This window comes from Argiope bruennichi, chromosome 4 (assembly GCF_947563725.1).
Source record: "Argiope bruennichi chromosome 4, qqArgBrue1.1, whole genome shotgun sequence".
Classification (NCBI taxonomy): Eukaryota; Metazoa; Arthropoda; class Arachnida; order Araneae; family Araneidae; genus Argiope; species Argiope bruennichi.
The window spans coordinates 77,135,913-77,160,745 of record NC_079154.1 but is presented as its reverse complement, the minus strand read 5'-3'; the positions used below and the strand labels follow the sequence as shown (position 1 = coordinate 77,160,745).

The window sequence follows — 24,833 nt, the reverse complement described above, 5'->3', positions numbered from 1 at the left end:
TTGGTTCTGAAAAAAAAATCCACTTTTTTTTTTACTTATTTTTTTTTACACAATTAATTCTTTTTGTATAAAAGAAATTTGTAATTCAAAAATAATTTGAATAATACTGGATTTGTACTTGAACTTCTAGGATTGTATTACAAAAATATTACCTGACTGAAATCACAAAGAGCATCCAAATATTTGTTAAAAGCAGTAATAAAATTGCGACTTTATTTAATTGCAATTGTTTTTTAAATGAAAAAAATTGTCATATCTCTATAAAATTACATTATATTATTAAGTAAAAATTTCAAGATTAAAACTGATATATATATATGTTTCTGAAATATATAATGCATTTTTGATTCTTAAATTTCTATTAATTTTGATAAATTTTTATTTATATTGCTGCTATTTTAAAAACTCGATTATTCTGTGGAATGTTATTCAATGTAGCCATTGTTTCTAGAATACAAAATCTGAATTTTTTTAGAAAGTAATGATAAAAGAAACAATTTAACTATCCTTAAGAATAAAATTAACTTAATACTGTGCATTAAACGCTGTTTAAAATATCATAAGAATGCATGACCCTATTTATTATGTATTCTTCAGAACTGTAAAAGAAGAAATGTCATCAGTGAATTTGATATTTTCAAATGGTTCAGCTGTTTTAATTTCTATAAATAAAGTAAAACACCATTTATATAATGTGCAACAGTATAAAAATGAAAAACATATTTCCAGAATTTTGCTAAACAGTTGTGATTTTAATAAATTTAATGCTATTAATGTAAATTCATGTAAAAATAATAATTTTACAGAAATTTTTTTTTAGAAAAATATTAGTATAACACTACTTAGTATTGAAAATAATTAATTTAAAAATTAAACAGTTATCATAAAAGTGTGAAAAAAATATGCTTTAATTATATATCTTGAGTTCTAATTATAGCTTTTTTTTTATTTTACAGTGTACATTTAATTGAAAAATTTGTTTACCGCCTATCTGTTATTCCAGTTATCAGCGATTATTCAATACAATATTATGAGTCATTAACTTCTTAGATTGCTTTTTGCTAGAGCTTTCACAACATAATGTTTAAAAATTTTTTTAACTGGAAGTCAATGTTTTTTTTTTTAGATGGAATAACTCTCCATTATTTAAATTAGCACCAGATAATTTGACTTCTAATTAATTCATTACTTGTGAATAATTCTGCAAATATGATATCAATATAATGGTTTACGTACTTTTTGATTTACATTAATTTTGATCAAAATGATTACGTGATTTTTGCTTTCAGGATATTCCGATCTTCTTCACTGCCAAAAAGCTTTGCTTTCTTTTCTTATAGGAAGAGAATATAAATAAGAAATGAATAAACTGTGCTTTACTACATTTTTAACTGAATGTAAAAGAAAGTATTAAAGACTTGTGCATCAAATAATTTAATGATAGTCTAAATATTATTTATCAATTAATTATTAAAATTAAGAATTTTAGATATTTCTTTTTAGAAAATAAATTTCTTTAAGCTTTTTTTTTCCTCTGAAATGATATTCGACAAATAAATTCCTTCAAACGTATTAAGTAAACACCTTTTAAAAGCACTTTATCTTTAAATAATGACAGAAATTTAAGAAAAAAAACTTATATTAATAATAAAAATATTTATTTTAATGCCATAATTTTTTTAAAAATTGTTTTGATATATATATATATATATATATATATATATACATATATAAAGTTGCATAAAAACACCAGTTTTATTGTAATTTAAATCAAATATTACACCTGAATACAGAATTGATAAATTTATATTACACATTGTCAATATTCCATCTTGATTGTAATAAGTGATTTTTATTTTTATACATAATATCAAGTGAATACAAAAATTACTAAGTATTATTTTTCAAATTAAACAATAAAAGAAAAATAAATATAAAATAAAAATTAGTTGTATAGTTTAAATAAAATAATTCAGTAATAATTTTAGATTTTACTGTACAATACACAGCAAAATATTTCATTGAAATAAATATATATATAAAAAACAAAAATAACTCCATTTACCATTATTGTTAAAGGTGAGAAAAAAGATGTAGATATTAAAAAAAATCCTATTTTTGAAGCTTTTAGTGAGAGAAAAAATTAATATAAAAAAATGCAAGTTATTTTATGCTATATTTAAAATTTGTTCAGATTCTTAGTGCTCGAAAACTCACTAACAAAATTTTTTTGCTGCTCTGTTTATTTCTGAGCAGCCACCAATTTTCAATATTTCAGTAAATGTCAAATGAATGAAATAAAAAACTCTCCATAGTACCCAGCTGCCATAGGTTGTTTTATGTCGTAAATACTTTTATTTACATAGTGCTTATCACCTCCAGATTATTTAAAAAAAAATATAAATGTAATAATTTTATAGACTGAATAGACATACAATTATTTATGCAACCACCAAAGATTAAATTTTCTCTTTGTAACAAGATTTTGTACCAATTATAAATGATATAACACAATTAGAATATTATACTACTGATATAGCAGATATGGATTAGCTTATAATATTATCAAAATGAAAACTTATTTCTGGTAACAATCAAGAGTGAGAGAAGATTTCTTTAGTGAAATTTACATTTGTCTATATAAAAATTATAGTTCAATTACCTGATATTTGCTAAAGAAATATAAGAATAATATACTTCCTGAACAATGTCAAAAATTAGCAAACAAAATAATTGAAAATGGTTATTGATAATGCCAAGAGAATTATATTAACTTTTTAGCAGTTCATTTATCTTTATAAACATTTGAACATATAAGTATAACTGATAATATAAAGTTAAAATTATGATAACTTATAATGTGTAAGCAAATGACGCTGTAGCTGCATTTTCTGCACAAAAGATTTTGAACACATTTCACATTTAAAAGGCTTATATCCTAAATGAATAGCTTCATGATTTTTCAGGTGAGTAGTTTTAAAAGAAGAATAATCACAAAAGCGACAATAGTGCACTTTTCTGGATAGTTGACCAAGTAATTCTTTTCTCTTCCCTAAAAAAAATGATAAAAACAAATATTAAGTAACAGTTCAATAATAAATATTGACCAAAACTCATTTAAAAAAAACAGTGTCTAATTCTTCATTAAAAAAAATCTTATTACATTCATAATTACTTTTATGCTGTAGAATATATATATATATATATAACTGAACATTTGGATACAATTTTCATTAAATCCATGGTAATGTAAGAAACTCGGATATTTTTCTCAAAAATGAAAATGCTCTGTCATATTCATTACTCTACTTAGATACACTTAAAAAAAAAAAAAAGTTGAAAAGTGTTTTGTTTAAGAAGCAAAAAAAATTCCAAATTTCTTTTGGTAATTTATTATAGATTGAAAAAATAGCATTTTTTTTTATTTCAAAAAAGTTATAATAAATTAATTTCAGCTAGTTGCTTACAATTTCATTTATTAAAGTAAACAATTATGATCATAGAGCAGATTGATTTTTGGAGAAGTTCCACAATTTATTATATAATTTTGAAAATAAAAATAAAACAAAAGCAAACACTAGCTTAAAATATAAGGGATCCCTTGTGAATTCCTTGGCCTTCTAAAAAAAAAACAAAAAAAAACTTATATTCTGATTTTTTTTTTTGAAATTCAGGATTGCATGAATATTACTTATAAGTAAATAGCACTTTTACTTATATTATATACCAAAATTCTGGACACTTTTGAAAATTTTAATGTCTTCTAACTGTATATTTATAGAAAATGTAACGTTTCACAAAATGGAAACACTCATATATAATTTTAAAGGGAATTTGATGCTAATTTCAAACCAAAAGCAAAATTCAAATATTTGCAATACAAAAAATGTTGAGAGACAATAATTATTGAGATACATTAGATGCTGATGGCTGCAGCGAGTTAGTAGGGTAGCCTTTATTTTTTATTACAGCTTCACACTGATGTTTCATTGAGCTGATGACAGTTTTAAGCTCTTCCTTCGTTATTGCTTGATACCAGGAAACAATTATAGACTCAATTAATCCTCTTTTATTTGATGAACACTTCATATATATAAGAGTTTTCAAACGGTGCCATAAGTTCTCAATAATTTTGAGGTCAGGACTGTTTCTTGGCCATGATAACAATTCAATGCTCTTTATATAAAATCACACTTTTGATATTTTTGCTGTATAGTAAGGAGCTGAAAAATAAATGATGCATTGTTAGAAAAGAGATCACTGATGAAAAGTGTAAGTTTTGACTCTAGAATAGTGACAATGTATTTTCTTGCATTTAATGTCCCATCGATAACATGAAAGAGTCTAATACCATCTGTTGACATGCATGACCAAATCATTACACTAACCGAGTTCATAGTTGCCTGAATGCAGTCAGGATGTAGCTCTTTACCTATTCTATGTCTTACCTATTATCGCCATCGCTATCAAATAACAATATCTTTGTTTCATCACTCTGTATAACTTGTAACTACTGATCATCTGACCAATTAATGTGTTCTTTTGCCCACTGTACTCTTTTTATACACTACTGTAAATTTTTTTGTTGAATTCTACCTCTTAGTCTATCTAATAATCTTCTCCTGATTGTTCTTGAACCGACATAAATGCCAGAATTATTCAATTCACTTCTGGTGGCCACTGATGACATTCTTCGATCATGGAGACAAAGTCTTTATATTTTACTGTCATGAACAGATGTGGTGTACCTTTTTCAGCCATTTCCTGCTTTGTTTTTTATTGAATTTGTCTCCTGGTATCGTAAACAAAACTTAGGGACGCCATATGTATTACTGAACCATCCACCTGTTTTGCAATTTCAGCATTGGAAAGACCACATTCATCTAAGTTCTCTTTCTAAGTATCCAATCTATTCTTTTATTTGATGGCATTGCTTCATTTTCAAAAGTGTCCACAATTTTGACACCACTGTAAGATATCTGTTATATATAATTTCAAATATGATTTTCAGCAGTATAATAATCTTGTTTTAGACATGAATAATATCCTTTATGATGAAATATTATAAAAATATTTTCATTTCTCGATAAAAGAAATGCAATTTCTTATATTCTGTTTGAAATACTTCGACATCTAAAAATAAAATAAAAGCAAACTGAAAAAAAAAATCCAATTTTTATCATGTAAGCTTTAATGACAATATAATAAAGATTTATAATACAATTAGTAAATTTATAAATACCTTTATAATATATTATTACGACAGTTAGTTTTACATTATAAACAGCAGCAAAAACTTTAAAGTAATTCAAATAAAATAATTACATCTTTTAAAAGAAGGCATCACTATTAATCATTTAAATCTTTGAAATACTAACATTAATCATGATTTTGGAAGACTATATAAAACAATAAAATTTATATTTTTTACACATTGTAAGATACCTAAATGAATTATTGTACTTTGATTAATGATTCATTTATCAAGATTAAAAGACAATATTAAGTTCAAGATTTATAAATTTTTCTAGTTATATTTGGATAGTTAGACAAAAGACTTCCTTTGAATAGATTTTACTCAAAATTTGATAGGAATCTGCAAATATGTTATACCATACATCTCAAAGGGGTTATGAATTATCTTTTTCACTGTCAGACATAATGCCGCATAGGTGTTTTTCAAATTCAGGATATTCAAAAACACAGAGATTCATTAAAATCTGGAGTTCAAATTTTTTGACGTTTACAATACTTTCTTGATACTTTAGGTATGAGAGAGCAAAAATGTATTCTCTATTAGTAAGCAACAGAATTTTAGTTTAATAAAAGAATTTGATGTATGCCTTAGAAATTCAGTTTTCCTTAGTCCATCCTGACAAATCTTCATGTACCATTTCATTAAAATAATAGAAAATTTCTTTATTTGATGCTGTTGTAGAGTGTAGAATATCAACATAATTCCTGCATTTGCTAGGAATATTTGTAGAACACTGTATTTCTTTTTTAAAAATTTTCATCCAGATATTTATTAGTACTGGTAAAAAAATGTCCGGTTCGATAATCAATAAAAAACATTTCTGAAGAGAATTTTGCAAAAACCAAGCATTATATTTTTATTACTTCTAATTGCTGCCTTGAATTGCTGCCTGCTTTCTATTTCAACTCCCATACTCAATTTCATACCAATTTTATTTAGCACATATTTTTTAAACAGATTAAGTAGTTTTTCCACCCTATATCATAAATAGAATAATTCTACGGAACCTTTTTTTCAGAAATCAAGTGACGTAACTAATTGTAGCTATGGAGATCGCTTTAATTTGTCAAAATATCATGTTTTGAAAGTAAAAAAATGGGTTCTAAAAATATAGGAAAGCGTGAAAGTCTGCAGAAAAAGGGGGAGGATAATTTCTCATAAAAATGTGAAATTGAACAATCATTAAATTCATTAGTTTACATGCAATGCTTATTCTTTATAATTTTTTTAAAAATTTTCCTCTAACGAACCCAAACACTAAACCGAAACAAGACATCCAACAGCACTAAAAGTAAATAGCAAATAAAATTCACAGTGGAAGTAATAGTTCTATTGAAATTCAGAAACTGTTCACATTTTTTCTTACTCTTTTGTACTTTTATCAAATAATTTAGTAATTATTTTTATTAATAAATCTAAAAAACTATTTCAATTTTTTAAAATCATAGCTGTGACATTCTATTAAAGATTAATTTATTTCAGGACAAGATAATTTCTATACTTACAATTGGCAGCTACACTTGATTGGTTGCTATAGTGATTGCACGGACATCGCGGGAATTTGAATGAAAGTGTTTGTTGATTTATGCGATTGAGACAGTATATTTTTCGACAGAGGAAGCCGACTTTTTAAGGTAAATATTTAACTGCATTATTAAACGGATATCACTATTGCTTGCAAAACACTGACTACACGATTCAAAAAGTTACCAAGTTTTTTTTTCCTATTAGGTTATTAAATTTGTTTAATCGTTTTATTTTCCGTAAAAAGTAAGTAATAAATCATCAAATTTCATTTTTTCTTCCCAAATTTGATACCATTTTATAGCAGTTATAGATTTAAAACTATTATTTTGACATCAAAATTCAAATATTTCCTTTTAACTATTGCTATTACTAAAGTAAACGATCTGATTATCCCAGTTAGTATGAACAGACTTAATTTTTGAGTTGTTCGTGTATACTGAGAAGATACCATGAGGTTGAATAAAATTTTCGGTATTAATTTTTTTTTTAACATTCGTAATTATTATTTCATACATTAAGAATGTGAAAAAATTAATTAAATAATATTTTTTGAAGTCTACTTTTGTGAATGCAAAGCATGACATTATTTTGCAGAATAGAGGCAGTAAAGATGCTTTCACAAAAAAAGGAAGTGGCTGAGAAATAGTTAAGTCAAGAAGTCATGGTTTCTGATTTTTCTTTTCTTTTCTCTTTTTCTTGTAGAAATGTTTATCCTTCTGGATTGGTTTACATATAAAACGATTAAGCATCTTGGATTTGTTGGGGCAGTTTGAGTTTTAACATTCTACCATCAATTTAAATGATTGTTCCAGATTGCACCATTTCTTTCCAAATAAGTAAGTATTTTGTTTAAAAATTATAGATAAACTATATTTAATTTTTGAAAAGGTTTCTGAAGAATTCTTTATTAAAATTTTTTATCAAACAAAAAATTAAATTACCCTATTTATGTTGATAATGATTATTCTATATCTTTCTTATACATTACTAATTTCTGTTTTATATATTTCATATTACCTAAGTGTCAGTGTTAAGTCATAAGACTTCCTGGATTAATCAGAACAAAGTTTTTGACATTTGATCACAGGTTGAGCCGTATCTCAGAATCTAAAGTTCCTTAAATTTAAGTTAATCTGCTCACTTAGTAAAACAGAAGTTTACGTAAGAAAATTTATGAAACTGATAATATAATTAAATGCTAATTTAACCTATGAATAGAATAATTATATTGAAAAAGAACCATTAAAAAATCCTACATATATTAAAGTGATATTTTCATAGTAAAATAATATTTATTTAATATTTTTGTAGGGAGAACTGAATTTTAAATATAGCTGAAAGGAATGAATGTTAGATCTTCAAATGGATCAACTAGTCGTTTGATTAATAACCCATGTGGTATTCTTGCTGGTCTTATGGCTGAAGAGAGGCCAATCACTATTGATGAAGCCTGTGTAAATATTTTTTTAAATCATATTTATGCTTTTTAATAATCTGAAATTAAGCATTATATTTGTGTTATGAAACTTTTTTTATATGTTGAAAATGGAACTTGCTACCAAGAAAATAGACTATGCATTTTTTTATATTATTTATTTATTTATATACTTCGATAATGTAAATTTATTTGATTTTGTTATAGGCTCTAAGATATTTACTTTTTGGAAGTTTAAAAAAATCTTTTAGTAATGCTTGGACCGAACAAAGTTTCCATTTTAGAAGTGTGCCTCCTTATGGATTTATTCAGAAAAAAGTAATCCTTTGTATCAATCTTTTTCTATTAATTTTAAATTCAAAAGTGTATGCTTTTCATTTAAGATTTCAGTTACTTATTATTTATGATTGCTTCTCTACTATGTTGGTCAGTGAATGGAAGAGATTATACTTTGGATTTTGCAATATATAATCTCTATCTTATGAGATGTAACAAAATTTGATTGTTAATTATGCCTTAATGATACAACAAAAATAAGAATGTAATGATGTATCTGAATTATATAAGGTAAAGAAATTTTCTATTAATTTGTTAAAAAATATCCCTGTTGTCTTTTTTAAAAATGTGAATCAAAAAAGTAAAAATAGATTGTTTTAAATTTGTTCGTTCCACTATAATATTCTAATTTTCTTTTTAAAACCAACAAATTTTAAATACTAAAATAAAATGTTAAAGGAAAAAATGGTAAATTCTTGTATTTACTCTTTAAAATTAACAATTTGATTCTTCACTTCATTGCAATTATAAAGAAGTTGAATTAAAGATTTTAAAGGTACAGCTTTTCATACTGTAGGGAGAAAGTCCCTCAAACATTAGTCTAGATTCGAACTATTACATTCATAGTCTTCAATACCAAGGATTTGCAACATAGAAATCCAACCAATTTCACATTTTAACAGATGTTTCTATGTATATATTCTAACAGGCTGGACCATGTGGAGTTTTAGCTGCTGTTCAAGCTCATGTAATTTGTGAATTACTTTATGGTGTCTCACGCATTAATGCAGATTCAGGAATGTAAGTATGTAGTCAACTTTAACGTATTAAAAACAAATAAAATTTCAATTATAATGGAAACATAAAATAAAAGCTAAATTATTTTATTATTTTTTATTTATTCAGCATTTAATTCAACATTTTGAGGGTTATGGTACCTAGTGTTAAGATCTTCTCTTCAAGAGTGGAGAGTTCCCAGTTTAAAACCTGGTTCCCCAAAGAAGCAATATATCATTGTTATTTAAGACTTTTATGACACCAAACTTTAGCTAAAAAATTATGTATAAATTATCAATAATTTTACAAAAATTAATTTACCTAGACTAATTATGTTTAAAACACTCATGGCAGAAATAAAAGAATAGTAAATCTGATCAGTAATCAAGACCTTTGTACCTGCATTCAGTATATTTAATAATTTTATCTCTTAGAGAATTTGTTATTATTAGAAATAGGATTTAAAGCTCTCTCTATATAGTCCAGCTTGCCTTCAAAATTTATTGAAACTATGCTTAAAAAATTGCAGAAAAAAATATTTTCATTTTTGATGTTAAATATGCAAAATAATTTTATGAATAATTAAAAATTATTAACTTTACCAATGTTTCTTTATCAAACTTATTTCTTTTGTTATTTTACCATAAAGAAATTGAAATAAAAAATTAAATAGAATTGTAATTTGTTACTTAGATATTAATCAATTAATAACATTTATAAGCACATTTTTATTTTACTATAATTAGATTTTGCATATTATTTTTTATTTATTAATTTAAATTTTCCCTTTAAATATTCAAATTATTTTTATACACAGTGTTAAGCTAACATTAAGTGAAAAACGGGAGGCCCTTGCACGAGCTATGACTTCAATACTGTGGCAGGCAGGAGAAAATAAAAGAGCAATTGTAGCTAAGTAAGTATTCTTTGTTTAAAATCGTGCTTACTTATTCAGATTTACTCATTGTTATATTTAGCACTTTCTCTGTATCAATCAGCACCATGAAATAAATTAGCATACTTATTACTTGCAGTTGACTAAAATTCCATTTAAAATTTTTGGTTTTCGTTTAAAAAATTGTAAACAGAATTTTGATCGGAATAAATCTTTTGTACTAAATTTTAAAAGAGTAAAGTTTTTTCTTAAATTTTAAAATTATTACAATGAATGGCATTACTTCTTTTGTTTATCCTTTGAACAAAATTTTAAGTTACTAATTATTATAGCAGATTTTTCTGATCTATATTCTGTTACAGCCATAGAAATAGTAGCTCTTAACAAATTAAAATCTGAGTTCCCTTTTTAATTATATAATTTTTTAAAAAAAGTTAATTAGTTTAAACATAAAGGTGAATAATATTTCCTTGACTTGTCTTCTTTGATTTTCTAATTTTTAAACCTAATTTAATAAAAAGAAATTTGATGATTTTGGAAGTCAGTACAGTTAGATACTGTATATATAAGTAGTTATCACTTTTTTCCTGCCACAAGTGTTCAGAAATGAAATTTTTTAAATTATCAATTCTTAAAATGACATATCTGAAACATACTAAATCTTTGGTTTTCTTTTTGATTGAAAAATAATTATGCTTTAAAATAGAAAAACTTGCAGCGTAATATCAATCTGTAATAAAAACAGTAAATGGAAAAATTTGTGTGTAGAAACAATTTAATAATTATCCTTCATGTTGGCAAAATTAAAATATAGTATTTTATAGCATATTTCTTTTAAAAATCTTCTTTTATATACAAGATTGCTATGAATTAAGATTGTATTCTAAACATTTGTTTATAAAATATTGAATAATTGGATATTTATGCATATCTTCGACCATTAGATGTTTTGATTTATAGTTTTTTCCTTTATATTATACAGGGTATCCACTCAAATTTTGGTTTAATAGTTAAATTCTGAACCTTTAGAGATAAGTAAATAGTCTCTTTGGATTTTTCCAAATAGAAATATGCTCTAAGTGGCATAAAGAAATATGTTTATAGTGTTTGGATTAATAAATATAATACTGAAAAAACTAACAAGTCTAATTTTGTATAGTGTTCAATCAGCATACAGTATACAATTTTTTATACAGACCAATCATATTTTGTAAATTCTTAATAAACTAACTTTAAAAAAAAGAACTCATTCCTTCTTTAAAATTGATCGAGTCATAAAACTTTGAATTTCATTATTTTACACTAATCAACAGCTGCCACGAGAAAAAAAAAAAAAAGCGGTTTGATTGAATTGTTGCCTTGCCACGAAGAAAAAAAAAGTGGTTTGATTGAATTGTCGCCTTTTTTTCAAGACGACCATTGAAATTACCTAAAACCATACAGAAATAATAATATTCAAAACTTTATACCTTATTATAGAAAAAAAAAAAAAAACTCATGACTGAAACATTATTACTTAACTTTAAAAACTCAGTCAGTTTGGGTCGGAGAAAATGGGAATTTGCTGATGAGCAGTTGATTCACCAGGAAAATCGGTTTTAAATTAAATCGTTTTAATATAACTCTATATTCACGATTCCACCAAATTGTTAGAAATTAAAGTTGCATTATTTTAATTATCTTATATTTATTCTATTCATTGTCTACATTGTCTTGTCTATTATATTGTGTAGTGGAGATCAATTATAGATATTGTAGCGTGCAGTTCATTTATCTTAAATTTCACAGGATTATAATTTCATTTTTTGAATTCTTTTTATCTATTTTTACAGTTTTATAGCTGTCGGCAATGGACATTAAACATTTGATAAAATAATAAAAATGGTAATCTATTGTTGGAAATTAAACAATAATAAATAAATAAATTAATTAAAAATTGCTAAAATTACGGAAAAAATTTGTATGCATATTAAATTCGTATAATTAGGAATACAATTTTTTAAAACTTGAAACGGTCTAAAAATGATTTTTGTGTTTATTTTTTAATTAATTAAATTTCTAATTAATTTAAAAATCGCTCCGAATCGTAATATCCTTCAAGATATATATATATGCCAATGTGGTAACTGTAGATTTAATGATCAGACCTTGAATGTCAATACACACACAATCATTCATCATCATTATTAGTAAAGAAGAGATAGATTATAATACTGAAAAAGTGTATAAAAATTTAGACTTCGTGATTTTTATTATGCTTATTGATTCAAATAAACAAGAATATAATTCTTTACATTGTTTAGAGATTTTTCAAATTGGAAGAGCTTAATTATCTCCACTATTTCAGAAATAAGCACTACACTAAGATTACAGTGGACACTTTGTATATTATGAAAAATGTATGAATATACTGGTACATTTTGAAATCTTACATCTACACATCTTATACAGATATATACGGCTTTATATTATCTAAACAATTGCCTCGACTAGAAAATATAATTATTTAATTTTCTATCTATATGTTTGCTTTTCATCTGAAAGCGAAACTCTACTCCTACTTTCTCATGTTCATTATCAACTATCCATATACGTTATCTTGGTTCCTCCCCCCCCCCGAATCATTGTGTTTTAGAAATCAGGTCAAAGCTATTCTCATGATCTGTGATATAACATTAAGTTCATCTAAAATGGCCTGAATTGAAGCCTTAATTTTGAAATTTAAATTATCTTAGAAGTGTCCACTAAAAATTCATATAAGGTGAATTTTAAATACATTTCACTTTTTAACACATGTACAATTATCATCATCAACAACACCAAAATGGAGCACTTCTGTAACTTCGTACTTATTATCACATCTTCACAAAATTGATGTCATTGAAAATGGCTTAAAGGGACAAGTTTGTGGAGAGGGACAAAGTGATTAACAGAGTTAATTAACATAATTAATTACTAATAATCCGAAATTTTTTTCATTATGGAAACAGTGATTCTTCCAATAATTCGATCCAGCAGGAATTTTTTTTTGCATATGTATCAAATTTCGTTCCGAAATTTGCTGTATATCTTGAGATATACTTAATTTTATTTCCTGAAAACTACACCCAAAAGAAGCCAACTCTCAGGGACCGTATGTTAAATGAATCTGTTTTTGATAATAGGAAAATTTCGTACCGTTGTTTTTTATAATAAGCACCACTATTCAGATTTATCCTTATTAGGAGTATAATTTTTCAAATCATTAATATTTTTTTTGTTTTTATTTAAATACTGACGCATTTAATTTTTAAAGCAATTCATCATTCAACCTTTTTAATTGATTCTTCATTTGAAATCATTAATTTGAATGAAATTTTAGATGAAATCGCCGAAAAGAAATCTGTCTATCTTACCGCCTAACATAATAAATAAAAAAAAAAAAGAATTTTAAAAATTTATTTTGTTAAAATGGAAGAAGTTTTGTACGGGTTTAACCATCTGGCTTGTATCTATTTCAAATTTGGAAATTCCAGCTGTATGAAGATAGTTCCTCTGAGACTGTCTATTCCGAGGTATTAGAATGTGACTACTCATGAACGAAACATGCCAGAAATGTGAATTTCAGTTTGTAGTTATGATACCTACGCTATTCATTATCGAATTTTTTATTCGATTAATCGAAAATATGTTACTTAAAAGGAATACTGGATTGTATGCTCTAATTGAAGAAGCATATTTTTGTAGCATACGAATAAAGTGTGGAATTTAGAATCTTGAGTTGGCCGAAAATTCTTAATGGATTACATGATACTTTTTATTTTAACATGTTGCTATTTGTTAGTTAGTATGCTATCTATAAACTACGTGGTGTATGAAAACCACTCATGGAAAAAAAAGGGGAAAAAAATAGTATTTTAAAGAGCTGCTGTAAGATTGACTGAGCGATGGGATTACTTTCTATTACTATTACATATTTTCTATTACTAGTAATACTTTCTATTACAATGGCTAGTGAAATCAAGATGAACGAATGCAAATGAATTAAATCTGGCACATTATCATACGACGATTTTTCGTATGACAAAATTGGATTTTTACATAAATGCAGCTGCAAAGAGGTTATACTTTGGTGTAACTTAATATCTGTGAGAGAATCATTTTAAGGACATTCTGAAAATATCTTCTACCTAATCAAAGAAATTTCCGAGTAACTGCCCAATTTTAAGTTATTGAATATCTAAATAATAGGCGCTGATTAATTTCTTTATTTTAGCGTTATTTAACTTTGTGAATGATGCGACTTTCTTTAGATTTCTATTTCATTTACTTGGAAACGATAACTGTTAGTAAAGAATAAAAATTGGTCATATATTTCTATAGTCAATTTTCCTGGAATCGAATTTCATATCGTTTGAGTGGGAAAAAAAACACCATTAAAATGTTTAAAGAAAGTAAAATTGATGTTCAATTCAAATATTGTGATCAATAATTTCAATTAATTCAATATTTTCAATAATTATCCAACTGCGCTTTTATAATGGCCATTGAAATTCGTGTTTCACAAAGAGTAGATCTATAAATAAAAATAAATTTAATACATGGTTCCTGAAAAAGAGGACTTTGCTAATTGACTGTGGGAATTTTACAATTTTTATTTATATTTCGAAAACTATTTAGAGTGTGAACACAATTTTTTGGATTTCGACATTTTAGTATGTCAGTTTTGCTCTCACGCAAAAATTTTACTATGTTACAATTCACTTTTTCCCCCACATTCATGGTTAAAAATTCATTAAATATATTAAATTTGTGTTATTTATGCGTATTTTGTTTCGTGATTTTATAAAAAACAGTAATTATCCTTCAGTGATTTAGAACATTTTTGAGAAATATATTTGTTTTAGACAGCGGCAAAAGTTCATGAGTTTCATTTAACATTGAAAGTGTAATTTTTCAAAACTCTATCACTTGAGAAATTATCATCAGAATTTCATAAAGTTTTATTGAGAGATTACTTTTATGACGATAAATCAATTAAAAAACGATAGCCGTAATGGGAAAATTTTTGAAATAGTACTTGTTTAATCAATTTATGGATTGGAACTTTCAAGTAATTTCCAACAAAACAAATTTCCTGAAAATGCGATAATAAATAAAAAAGTTACAGAGGTGTGCCTTTTTGTTATTGTTGTTGACGAGTGAACACCATATTTGTGACATTATTATTTATTTAATAAACTGGTACATACTTAAAGTCCAATAAGAAGAAGAATGGATTATTTTTAAAATATTGTGAGAAATACAATTAGTTTGTGATGTTTAGAGTTTTCCTGTTTGTTTCGTTTTCATACCATTTTTATCAAAATAAAAGTAAATTGTAAAAAAGTTATGAAAAATTAAAAAATATTATATATCGGGTCTACTTGATGAAAATTTCTTCAGTAATTGTATAGCCTTTATATTGTAATGTAGCTTCGGAGCACTTCAATAAATCATCGTTTTTTTCAGGAAGCACAACAGAATTGTTTTAAATTCTTCAGCGGTGTCAGATATTTTGGAACCAGATGGCATTCTAGAATATGTAAGTTTGAAATTTATTGTTTGAATTTTTCTAACATGTATTCTAATGGGAATTTTTTCTAATATGTTGAAATTTTCATAAATATATTGCTAATCATTTGCTAAATCATTTTTATTAAATTTCCTTTTATTTCAATATTTCATAATTCAAGCATTCAGAAAAATAAAAAAGGATACAATTAAAAAATGTAAAAAATTACTATTATTTTTTTTATAAACATTTTCATAATAAAAACAATAATTTGTGCTCTTATTACCTAATTTTTTTTTTTTTAACATGTGCAATATGTTATCTTTTCAGTTACAACTTATTTATTTTGAATGCAAATCATGTCTCCTAGAATATTACATCAATTTTATACCCGAGGTAAGTAGATAGCATTCAATGTACTCTTATAGACTTGTATAATTATTTTTGTGAATACAATCTTAATCCTTTTTATGACATTTTCAACTATTCTATAATGCAGAGTTTCAAAAGCTCTAAGAAAATATCTGTTAATGCTTTAATATGTTTATTTTCAAAACAGAAGAAAGTGTTAATTCAGGTTAAAAGGCTCAGGGCTGATAAAAGGATTTTCTTAGCAAAGTTTTTTTAATAGGAATGCTATCAAAGAAACAGAAATCACGCAAAGCAATTAAAATGTTCTTTTTCAGTGACATTACTACTGACTTTTATATAAAATAATTTTTTGAATGAATAAAAATTTTAATGTTATGAAAATTAATATTTGTTCAGCATTAAAAATATATATATAATTCGCAAATTTTAGCAATTGACCTTTGTTTTTAGTTTAAGGTTATTTAATTTTAATAGCAATTTACTTAAAATTAAAAAATTTTTAACAATGATTATATTACTTATATTTAACACCAACATATTAATGGAATAATTCTTTATTTTTAGAGCATTAATTTTGTATATGAAGTGTATTATAAAAGATGAGGTGAAATAAAATTTACAAATATATAATAGAAATTTATAGTTTTCATATATCAAATGAAGAAGCTTTATTTATTTTTAGCCATAGTTAAACAACAATTTCATACAAATTTTTTTTATAAAATTTAAATGATATATATATAAATGGGTGTTAAAAGTTAAAAAAATTTAGCATAGCTCTTCGCCACATAAAAATAATCGTTTCTTAATATACCCATTACTCCTAAAAATGTTCATCTTCAATTATTCATTGCTAAGATTATTATTTTAAATCTAGATGACAACAGATAATAATCCAAGCTGTATCTTCTTTCTTTATTCTGTCATAATGACACATGGCCTTGAAAAGTATGTAATTTTATATATGTGATATTGCGTTAATTATTTACGTAGTATGAGATAAAACTCTGATTTCTAATAAAATACAAATTACTTTTTTAAAAAAATTATATTCGTCTGTGTGGTAAATAGAGTTTGTATAAATTAATGAAATATTTTTTTATTGATGCATAAATACGGTTTGAATATTATTTAATAAAAATAAATTAATTTTTTAATTATTTTTAAAATAATTTATTTGAAAAGAAATTACTTATCTTATTAGTGGTTTGGAACTTATCAACTCAAAATTAAGAAGTGTTGATGAAATTTAAGATAATTCCTGAATTTTATTTTTTCTTAATTATACTGGTTCTAAGATAAAAGGTAGACAGATATTCTTTTTTTAAAAAAAATAATCTTAATAGCAACCTAATCTTAATAAGACCTCGATCTCCGAATCCAGAGAGTTCCAGGTTCGAAACTTGATTCTACTAAAAAATCCGCTATGAATGTGGCCCTGGTGCACATTAAATTTGATCTCGTGGTTCATATCCTTCTCCCGTTAGTATGGAAGGAAGTTTTGGAAGAGAAGGGTTTTCAGCTCAGGTGTCGTCCTCGTCATCTGACCAGAGTTAAAAATACGAAAATAGATCCAATGTTACGTTGAAATGGATGTTATATGAGACCTAAATATTTTTTTCTAACAGTTTTTAAAAGAGCCAGCATCTAAATTGTTAAAAATTAATGTTATTTATACTTATGAAATTGCAAAGTAACAAAAGCATCAAATATTAAAAGGATATGTTTTTTTAAAAGGAATTATGAGCATAGCGGTTTCTATCCTTTATGATTTTTATCTAGAAATATAGTACCTTATAAGAAAAATAATAAGACAGTTCAATTATGAACAAAATAAAATCTTTTAATTATGAATGGATTGATTACATTAATTATGAATGATTAATTATTAGATGATGAAGTGTCATTAGTAAGTTTGTGATTGGTTTGTTTAATGCGAACAACTTTCAGTTCGTTGATCACTCACTATACACTGGGGGATTCTAAATGGATTTCCATTTGGGAGTGAGAATGAAATCCTTGGGACTGAGAGAGGAAGAGGCCTCATATTGGATGGCTATATGTCATTGCATGATATGGGTACTGAGACTAAATATCATTATAGGGATGTAATTCTTGAACTTCTCATGCAGAGCTATTGGAATCTTGGATTTTCTACAGAGCTGTTGGAATCTTTTAATGAAAAAATCTTTTTTTGTTAAATCACACACATCTCAGCAAGTCAATCTATTTTATTTTAATATAAATATATATACTGACATAACTTAGAAACTGTTCAAGACTTCAATTATCAAAAAAATTAAGTACTGCTGTGGAAAACTCAAATTTATAAATTACGAATAAAAAGCAAATGAGGTTATCCAGTTGCTAATTAACTATGCAAACAATTTAATATGTATTGCTTTTTATTCCACACATGCTTATCTATCTGGTACTTACAGGTTTAAACAAGAAATGGATTGTACAGATAGCCATTTGATTGGAACAGATGGATATTGTTCTCAGGTATTTTTCTTCAAATAAAAATTACTGATTTTTTAAAAGTAAGTTATTGAAAATTATTTGATATCTTGAATCAATACTGACTTACCATATATTGCTAGGAAGTTGTTAATTTAATGCTGACTGGAAAAGCCGTACCAAATCTGTTCGATGGAGTTGTGGAATTGAATTCAGGTGGTTCAGAAACAACAATTCTTCGAGGTATACCTGGACAGTCAAAAATTGGATTATTATCATTATATGAATACCAAGGAAACTGCACAGTATGTTTACAAAATGCATGGCATCCATTAATTATATTAAGCATAATATTTTCATATTTAATGCAAGGAATCTTGTCATATAAAGATGTGAAAAAAATCATAAAAATAAATCTTAATCTGTCACAATTAATTAGATCAATTTAGAGTAATGATGGTAATTAGACATTTTTTTATTGACCTCTCAATATAATTTCTAAAATTTAAAATTTGCTTCATAAGAAGTCAATCCAAAACAGTCTTGTTAAATATTTTCCAATTATAAAAATTTTCAGAACTCTTGCTTTATACATCAAAATATAATTAACTAAAGATGGACTCCTATTTCTGCGCCATTTAAAATTTATTTAATTCCAAAAATATAAGCACGAGCAAAAAGCTGTATATATGATATTTTAAATTTAAATACGGTTTTTTAAAAGTATTTGTAATGTCAAAAATTAATTTTATTTATTTAGAGGTACCTATAGCTAATGGATAGAATGAAATCAGATTTCATGTATACATAAAAAGATGAATTTTGAAAAAGAATGAATCAAAAGTTGCTTATATAAAATCTTTAACACAGATGAGGTTAACACACTAAAAATTCTCTACATAGTCCAGGGCATTATTACACTGATCAATAAAAAAATTATTTTCTTTAATTTTCATACTAAATATCATACACTTTTGTATGTGCATTTTTTTTTTTTATATTTGAGCTATATTGAAATTTTTCATGATTCATTTTGTATCTGTTCAGTGTAATTCTTGATCCGTTTTCATTCCAACAACTTCAAAATCTCTTCTGTCTGTGACTTGTGAGACTAAATTTTCTGCAGAATTATTTTTTATGTCTTTTTCCACAGTTTGTATAAGAAATTTAGTTTTATTTCCTTCATTAGTTTAAGGGGAAAATGCCTCCAAACGGGGAAAATAAATTATGTCCACCTTATGCACTTATGATATATATTAACAGAAAAAGAAGCTTTGGGAATTTTAACTTCTATTTATTTCATCCTGGGAGGCATAATTTGTACAAAGAAAAAGTGGTAAAAAATGCCTCCATCTATATTATCTGATTGGATCAGGAAATAAGAGAATACTTTAGAATAAAGTTAATATGGACTAAATAAAGAAAAAAACTTAGGGAATTAATTAGGATTTAAATTAGATTAAGAGATATCATTATTTAAATAGAGGGACCACAAATAAAAATAAAACAGTTGAATATCACTTTAAATCTAAAATTAAAAATAAATATAAAAATGCATATATGATTTTGGATACTCCATAATTAAAAATATTCCATTCACATTTCTATCTGTTTAAAATAAATATTTTGTATTGCATTTTTTATTAAGTTTTTTTTTTTGTATCATTGCACTAAATTTAATTGTAAATTTAAACTAAATGTTTTTCTAATATCTTTCTGCATAAATTATAGCAAAGTCAATACATGTGTAAATAAATTATAATAAAGCCAATAAATTATTTTATAGATGGTCATAGCATTACCAATAAATTCTCTTTTTAAGTAAGATTTAGAATAAGGATTTTTTCAGTGAAAATTTAAATAAGACGATCGATAATTCTAAATTATGCGCATACACCAACTCAAATATAAAATTATTACACTTAAAAAAATAACAAATTCTCCTCCTTAATGAACATAGAAATTCTTTTAATTCAAGCATTCAAAGGAAATTACTTTATTTAGAAATGTTTTCTCATAATCTATTTTGTTTTAGGTTGGAAATTACTACAAAAATCCTGTTTACCCAATATGGATAATGCTTGCAGATAGTCATTTCACAGTCCTTTTTGCTTTGTCAAGAAGTATTTTGAGAAATAAAAAGAAACAAGATCCTTTTACTTTGTATCATTATAATGGATTGGCAAAGAGACATGCTGAAACTTCTTATATTATAAGTGAGAAATATATACTAATTGTCAATTTTAGCATTATACTCATTTATATTGATATTTATATTAAAATATTTATATATACTCATTATTAAATACTTATATATTTATATTTAAATACTCGTATATACTCAATATATTCATTTATATTGATTCCACATCAGCTATATTCTTAAAATAATAAAATTTAAAGAAATCTTATAATTTTTCACTATGAAGAGAAATGTTTGGGGAACAGTATTAACACGAAATCTCCACATACTTTTCTAGGGGCCATTTTTAAGTTAACTGTACTATTTTCAATTTCTATAATTAATTATTTCTTAAGATATTTAATTAACAAAAATTCACTCATGTTATTACAAAGTTTTTTGCAATTTTTTGGAAATTTCTATTACATGAAAATAGTTTATATATCATCTTAAAAAACAAGCAATTATCTTTAAATCACACTAATTTAAATGTGCAATTTTTCATTTAATTTTTATAATATTTTTTCGATTACTTTTACACTTACTTAATAATAATGTTTTCTATTGTTGTAATTAATTTCTGACTAATTTTACTGTTTCTTCAAATCACCGGTTTTACCATTGATTTCTAAAGGCCTTAATTCTAAGACAGAATTTTTACTGTTTTTTCATAATATACACAGCAACCCAATGATGCTAGATTTAATAACTATGCAATATTTCATTTAATTATTATGAATTTATAAATGATCTTGTAAAGTAGTATGTATAGTAGTAAAAGGGTATCAAGCCCCATTCTATCGAAAGATGAGCAGGGCAGAAAAGAGAGGGGGGGGGGGGTTAGAGGCAATTAGGCAGATGAAAACCAAAGAGAATAGTGCTTTGAATCAGTGTGATAAAAATTGTAAAATAAAGGAATTTCTGTGGTTACCATAGCAGTGACAGGAAAGAAAAAAATAGAAATTCCAATAAATGCTAGAAAAATTCCAAGAAAATAAAAACTGTTATAGTATTATTTAAACTTAGGCTTGAAAATCCTTTTTTCTCGAACACTAGATACATCATTTTATATTATATAAATTCCATATACATAAATCTAAAGCATTAATTTAAGTTTTTTTTTTCTTTTAGAAAATTAATTAGGATTTTGATTTTAGATCCTGCAGGTAATTCTTCTCCTCCACCAAATGACAGAACGTTGCCAGCTGTTATATGCTGCATTCATACCAGGTAAATAATAATCTTCGATTGATTTCACCAAAGTTATTAGAGAATGTATTGCTTTATTTTAAGATTTGGAAAATCTGCAATTTATATTTCGTTAAGGAAAGTTAAACTGAAATTAAAACACAAATATATGTAATTTTAAACCATTAAAGTTAAGAAAATTCTGTATTGAAAAGTGATAATTCAAATAAAAAATGTAATCAAGATAGATTACATTCTGATTATAATAGATTGAGAGCATCGTCAATGTTATGCTTTCACGACGATAACACAATAGAAATATTTAATTTGAAATTAGATTTTTATTCTTTTTGTTTAAGAGATAGTCTTGCACTTCAGTTGAAACAGATGCAAAAACAAGAGCAAAAACATTTTTAATTGCAGAAAAGAATTATAGTTTTGAATGTAAATGGATAATCATAATTTATCCATTGCAGAGAATTATAAATTATCTTTTTATTTAAAAATAGCTTGATATCTTTAAATTAAATAATGTAGAAACTGAATGCTTAGCAATTTAATCTTTATCCACATATTTATTTTTTACAATTAATACAAAAATTTTTGGTAAAACTAAACATGCTTTGTAAAAATATGAGTACAGAAACTCGTTCTGTACTGAATGTGCACTACAGATTTTTTAAAAAAATTTATAACTATTTTGAATGATTATTCTATGAAGATTTCTCTGATTCATCATAAAATCCATCTCTAGTTGTAATTTCAAAGGAGTTAAATGGTACAAATAATAATATTTTATTTTGGTGCAGTCTATAAATACACTTTTGAAAAATTATGTTTAAATTTTATACAATCCTTTGATCATATGAATCAAAATTCAATAAAATATTCTTGACACTCCTACTTTTAAATCAACTAAAATGTTTCAATTTTCTGCTCACAAATCTGACAAAGTCATGAAGTTTGGAATATTATTATTTTAGGGCAATCAGCAATTTCATTATTTTAGGACAAAATGTCTGAAAGAAATTCTGAGTGTTGATAAATGTATTTTCTTTGAGATGATTAATGGAGTAATCGAAAATTAGAAATAGCATTTTTATAATTTTTTTTAGTCTGGTGTAGCATTTTTATAAAATAGTGTCATTTATAAAATTTTGTAAATCAAATCAGTTTTTGATGGGAAAAAGGAACATTTTGTTAAATATGACTCATATAAAAATTTAAAATTCTCTAATTCATCAGTATATTTATTGATGTAAATGGCATACATTACAATTACTTAATTCATTTAGACCATTTTTTTATTATATGTGTTTATTTGTTAGAAATTAGCTGTTGAGCCCCAATTAGGGTGATATCCTATACATATTAAATTATACTTGCCTTTAAAAAATTGAGATTTGTATTAATAATATAGATATTTCGAAAGGTCACAGAAATCTTACTCTTGAATTTATTTTTCACGAAATTATGAAATTGTCATATTTCATAATTATTTTATTTCTTACAGACAATTACAGCTTTCTAATTTTAGTTTAGTTTGTAATTCTAAGACAGAATTTTTACTGTTTTTTCATAATATACACAGCAAATTTTTTAATTTGTGTTTTTTATCAGCATAATGACAATATGTTAATAAAAACTAACTTTTTTTTCATTCAAGGATAATGTACTCATGAAAGGTTAAAATTTATTTTGAATGAAAAAAAAAAAATGCTTTAAAATATGCTTAAAATATTTTTTAAAAATTAAAAAACAAATTAAGTTTAAAATATGTAAAAATCACTTTTGTGGTATAATACTCTTGCAAGCTATCTGAGAACATACACACACACATTATTATAATTAAAGAGAAATTTCAAAGAAAACACAAAAAAAGTACTTTAAATAATATTCAGATTTTTTTTTTCCATTTATCTATAGCTTAAATAGTTTTAATATACTTTACTGTACTCTGTTTATGCATTAACAATTTTTTTAAATTTAAAAAATTCATATAATTAAATTAAAAGAACGTTTGAAGCTCTTAGCCCTGAACATTGCATATTTTTTCTCCAATCTTGCACATTAATATTTTAATTCTTTCTTAAAGGTGGCCCAATGCTTCAGTTGACCCAAATATTCAGGTTAATGAAAATTCTGCTGAAACAAATGAAGAGGATACTAATGAATAAACATGTTCATAAACTTGAGTCCACTGGAAAAAATCATAAAATATTGATTAAAAGTCTAATCAAACCTTCCATTAGATGAATCAAGCTATTTGTACAGGATTTTATTTTCAATTATATATATATATATTCTAATTTAACTGTGCTTATTTTTCTTCCAGAATTTTTTTTTTATGTTAGAATGAAATGAGTATTAAATTTAATGTTACAATGAGATAAACATTATAAATTTGGATATTATATGCATCATATAAAACATTTTATTATAATCTACCTATTCTATATTTCCTAAATTCACATCCTTTATTTTCCCTTTCTTGAAAACAAAATTACGGAAATTATATAATATATTCAATGCATTTTACTATTAAATCATCATTAAAATCAAAACCTAGCAAAGTTGTAATCAGCATATTATATATATATATATATATATATATATATATATATATATATATATATATATATATATATATATATATATATATACACTAACCCAAATAAAATGCAATAATGAATATAATTCTATCTGATAATGTGTGTTCAGCAAATTCTAACAGCATAATTTTTTTTGACTAAATAATACATTAAAAGTATAACAAGTCACATACTTTTTGATTAAAATAAATTAATTAATCACAGAAAAAAAACACAAGAAATTATAAAAAAGACATTGCTTTATTAGTTATACAACCTACATTAAAACAATTTTATATTAAAAACGTAATATATTATAGCATAATTTTTCCAAACATGA

General features: G+C 24.8%; 1 protein-coding gene and 1 long non-coding RNA gene across 3 annotated transcripts; one reads left to right on the top strand and one right to left on the bottom strand.

Moving 5' to 3' along the window:
• Positions 1-2,263: 2,263 nt before the first annotated feature.
• LOC129967133 (uncharacterized) lies at positions 2,264-6,532 on the bottom strand. Its single transcript, XR_008784350.1, has 2 exons — positions 6,121-6,532; positions 2,264-3,052 (listed from the first exon to the last, which is right to left on the bottom strand). It is a non-coding gene; the product is annotated as an uncharacterized LOC129967133 (long non-coding RNA).
• Positions 6,533-6,812: 280 nt separating this feature from the next.
• Positions 6,813-24,103, top strand: LOC129966907 (probable ubiquitin carboxyl-terminal hydrolase MINDY-4). 2 transcript variants are annotated; one of them, XM_056081518.1, is made up of 11 exons: positions 6,813-6,891; positions 7,487-7,620; positions 8,096-8,238; positions 8,427-8,537; positions 9,205-9,296; positions 10,090-10,188; positions 15,658-15,730; positions 16,031-16,096; positions 18,514-18,577; positions 18,676-18,775; positions 20,568-20,682. In XM_056081518.1, exons 3-9 carry the CDS (start codon positions 8,128-8,130, stop codon positions 18,517-18,519), a joined length of 558 nt encoding a protein of 185 aa, XP_055937493.1. In that variant the 5' UTR covers positions 6,813-6,891; positions 7,487-7,620; positions 8,096-8,127; the 3' UTR covers positions 18,520-18,577; positions 18,676-18,775; positions 20,568-20,682. The 2 variants fall into 2 exon arrangements, with proteins under 2 accessions (XP_055937493.1, XP_055937494.1); XM_056081519.1 differs by lacking the exons at positions 6,813-6,891; positions 7,487-7,620; positions 8,096-8,238; ... (1 more) ...; positions 9,205-9,296; positions 10,090-10,188 and adding exons at positions 13,681-13,721; positions 21,872-21,944; positions 23,998-24,103 and having other exon boundaries at positions 18,676-18,837; positions 20,568-20,748.
• The last annotated feature ends 730 nt before the right edge of the window (positions 24,104-24,833 follow it).

Excerpts from the sequence above, each read along its gene's own strand:
- LOC129966907 (XM_056081518.1), top strand. The coding sequence starts at position 8,128 with ATGAATGTTAGATCTTCAAATGGATCAACTAGTCGTTTGATTAATAAC. Across the intron at positions 8,239-8,426 it reads TCACTATTGATGAAGCCTGT|GCTCTAAGATATTTACTTTT; the intron begins GTAAATATTTTT and ends ATTTTGTTATAG. Across the intron at positions 8,538-9,204 it reads ATGGATTTATTCAGAAAAAA|GCTGGACCATGTGGAGTTTT; the intron begins GTAATCCTTTGT and ends ATATTCTAACAG.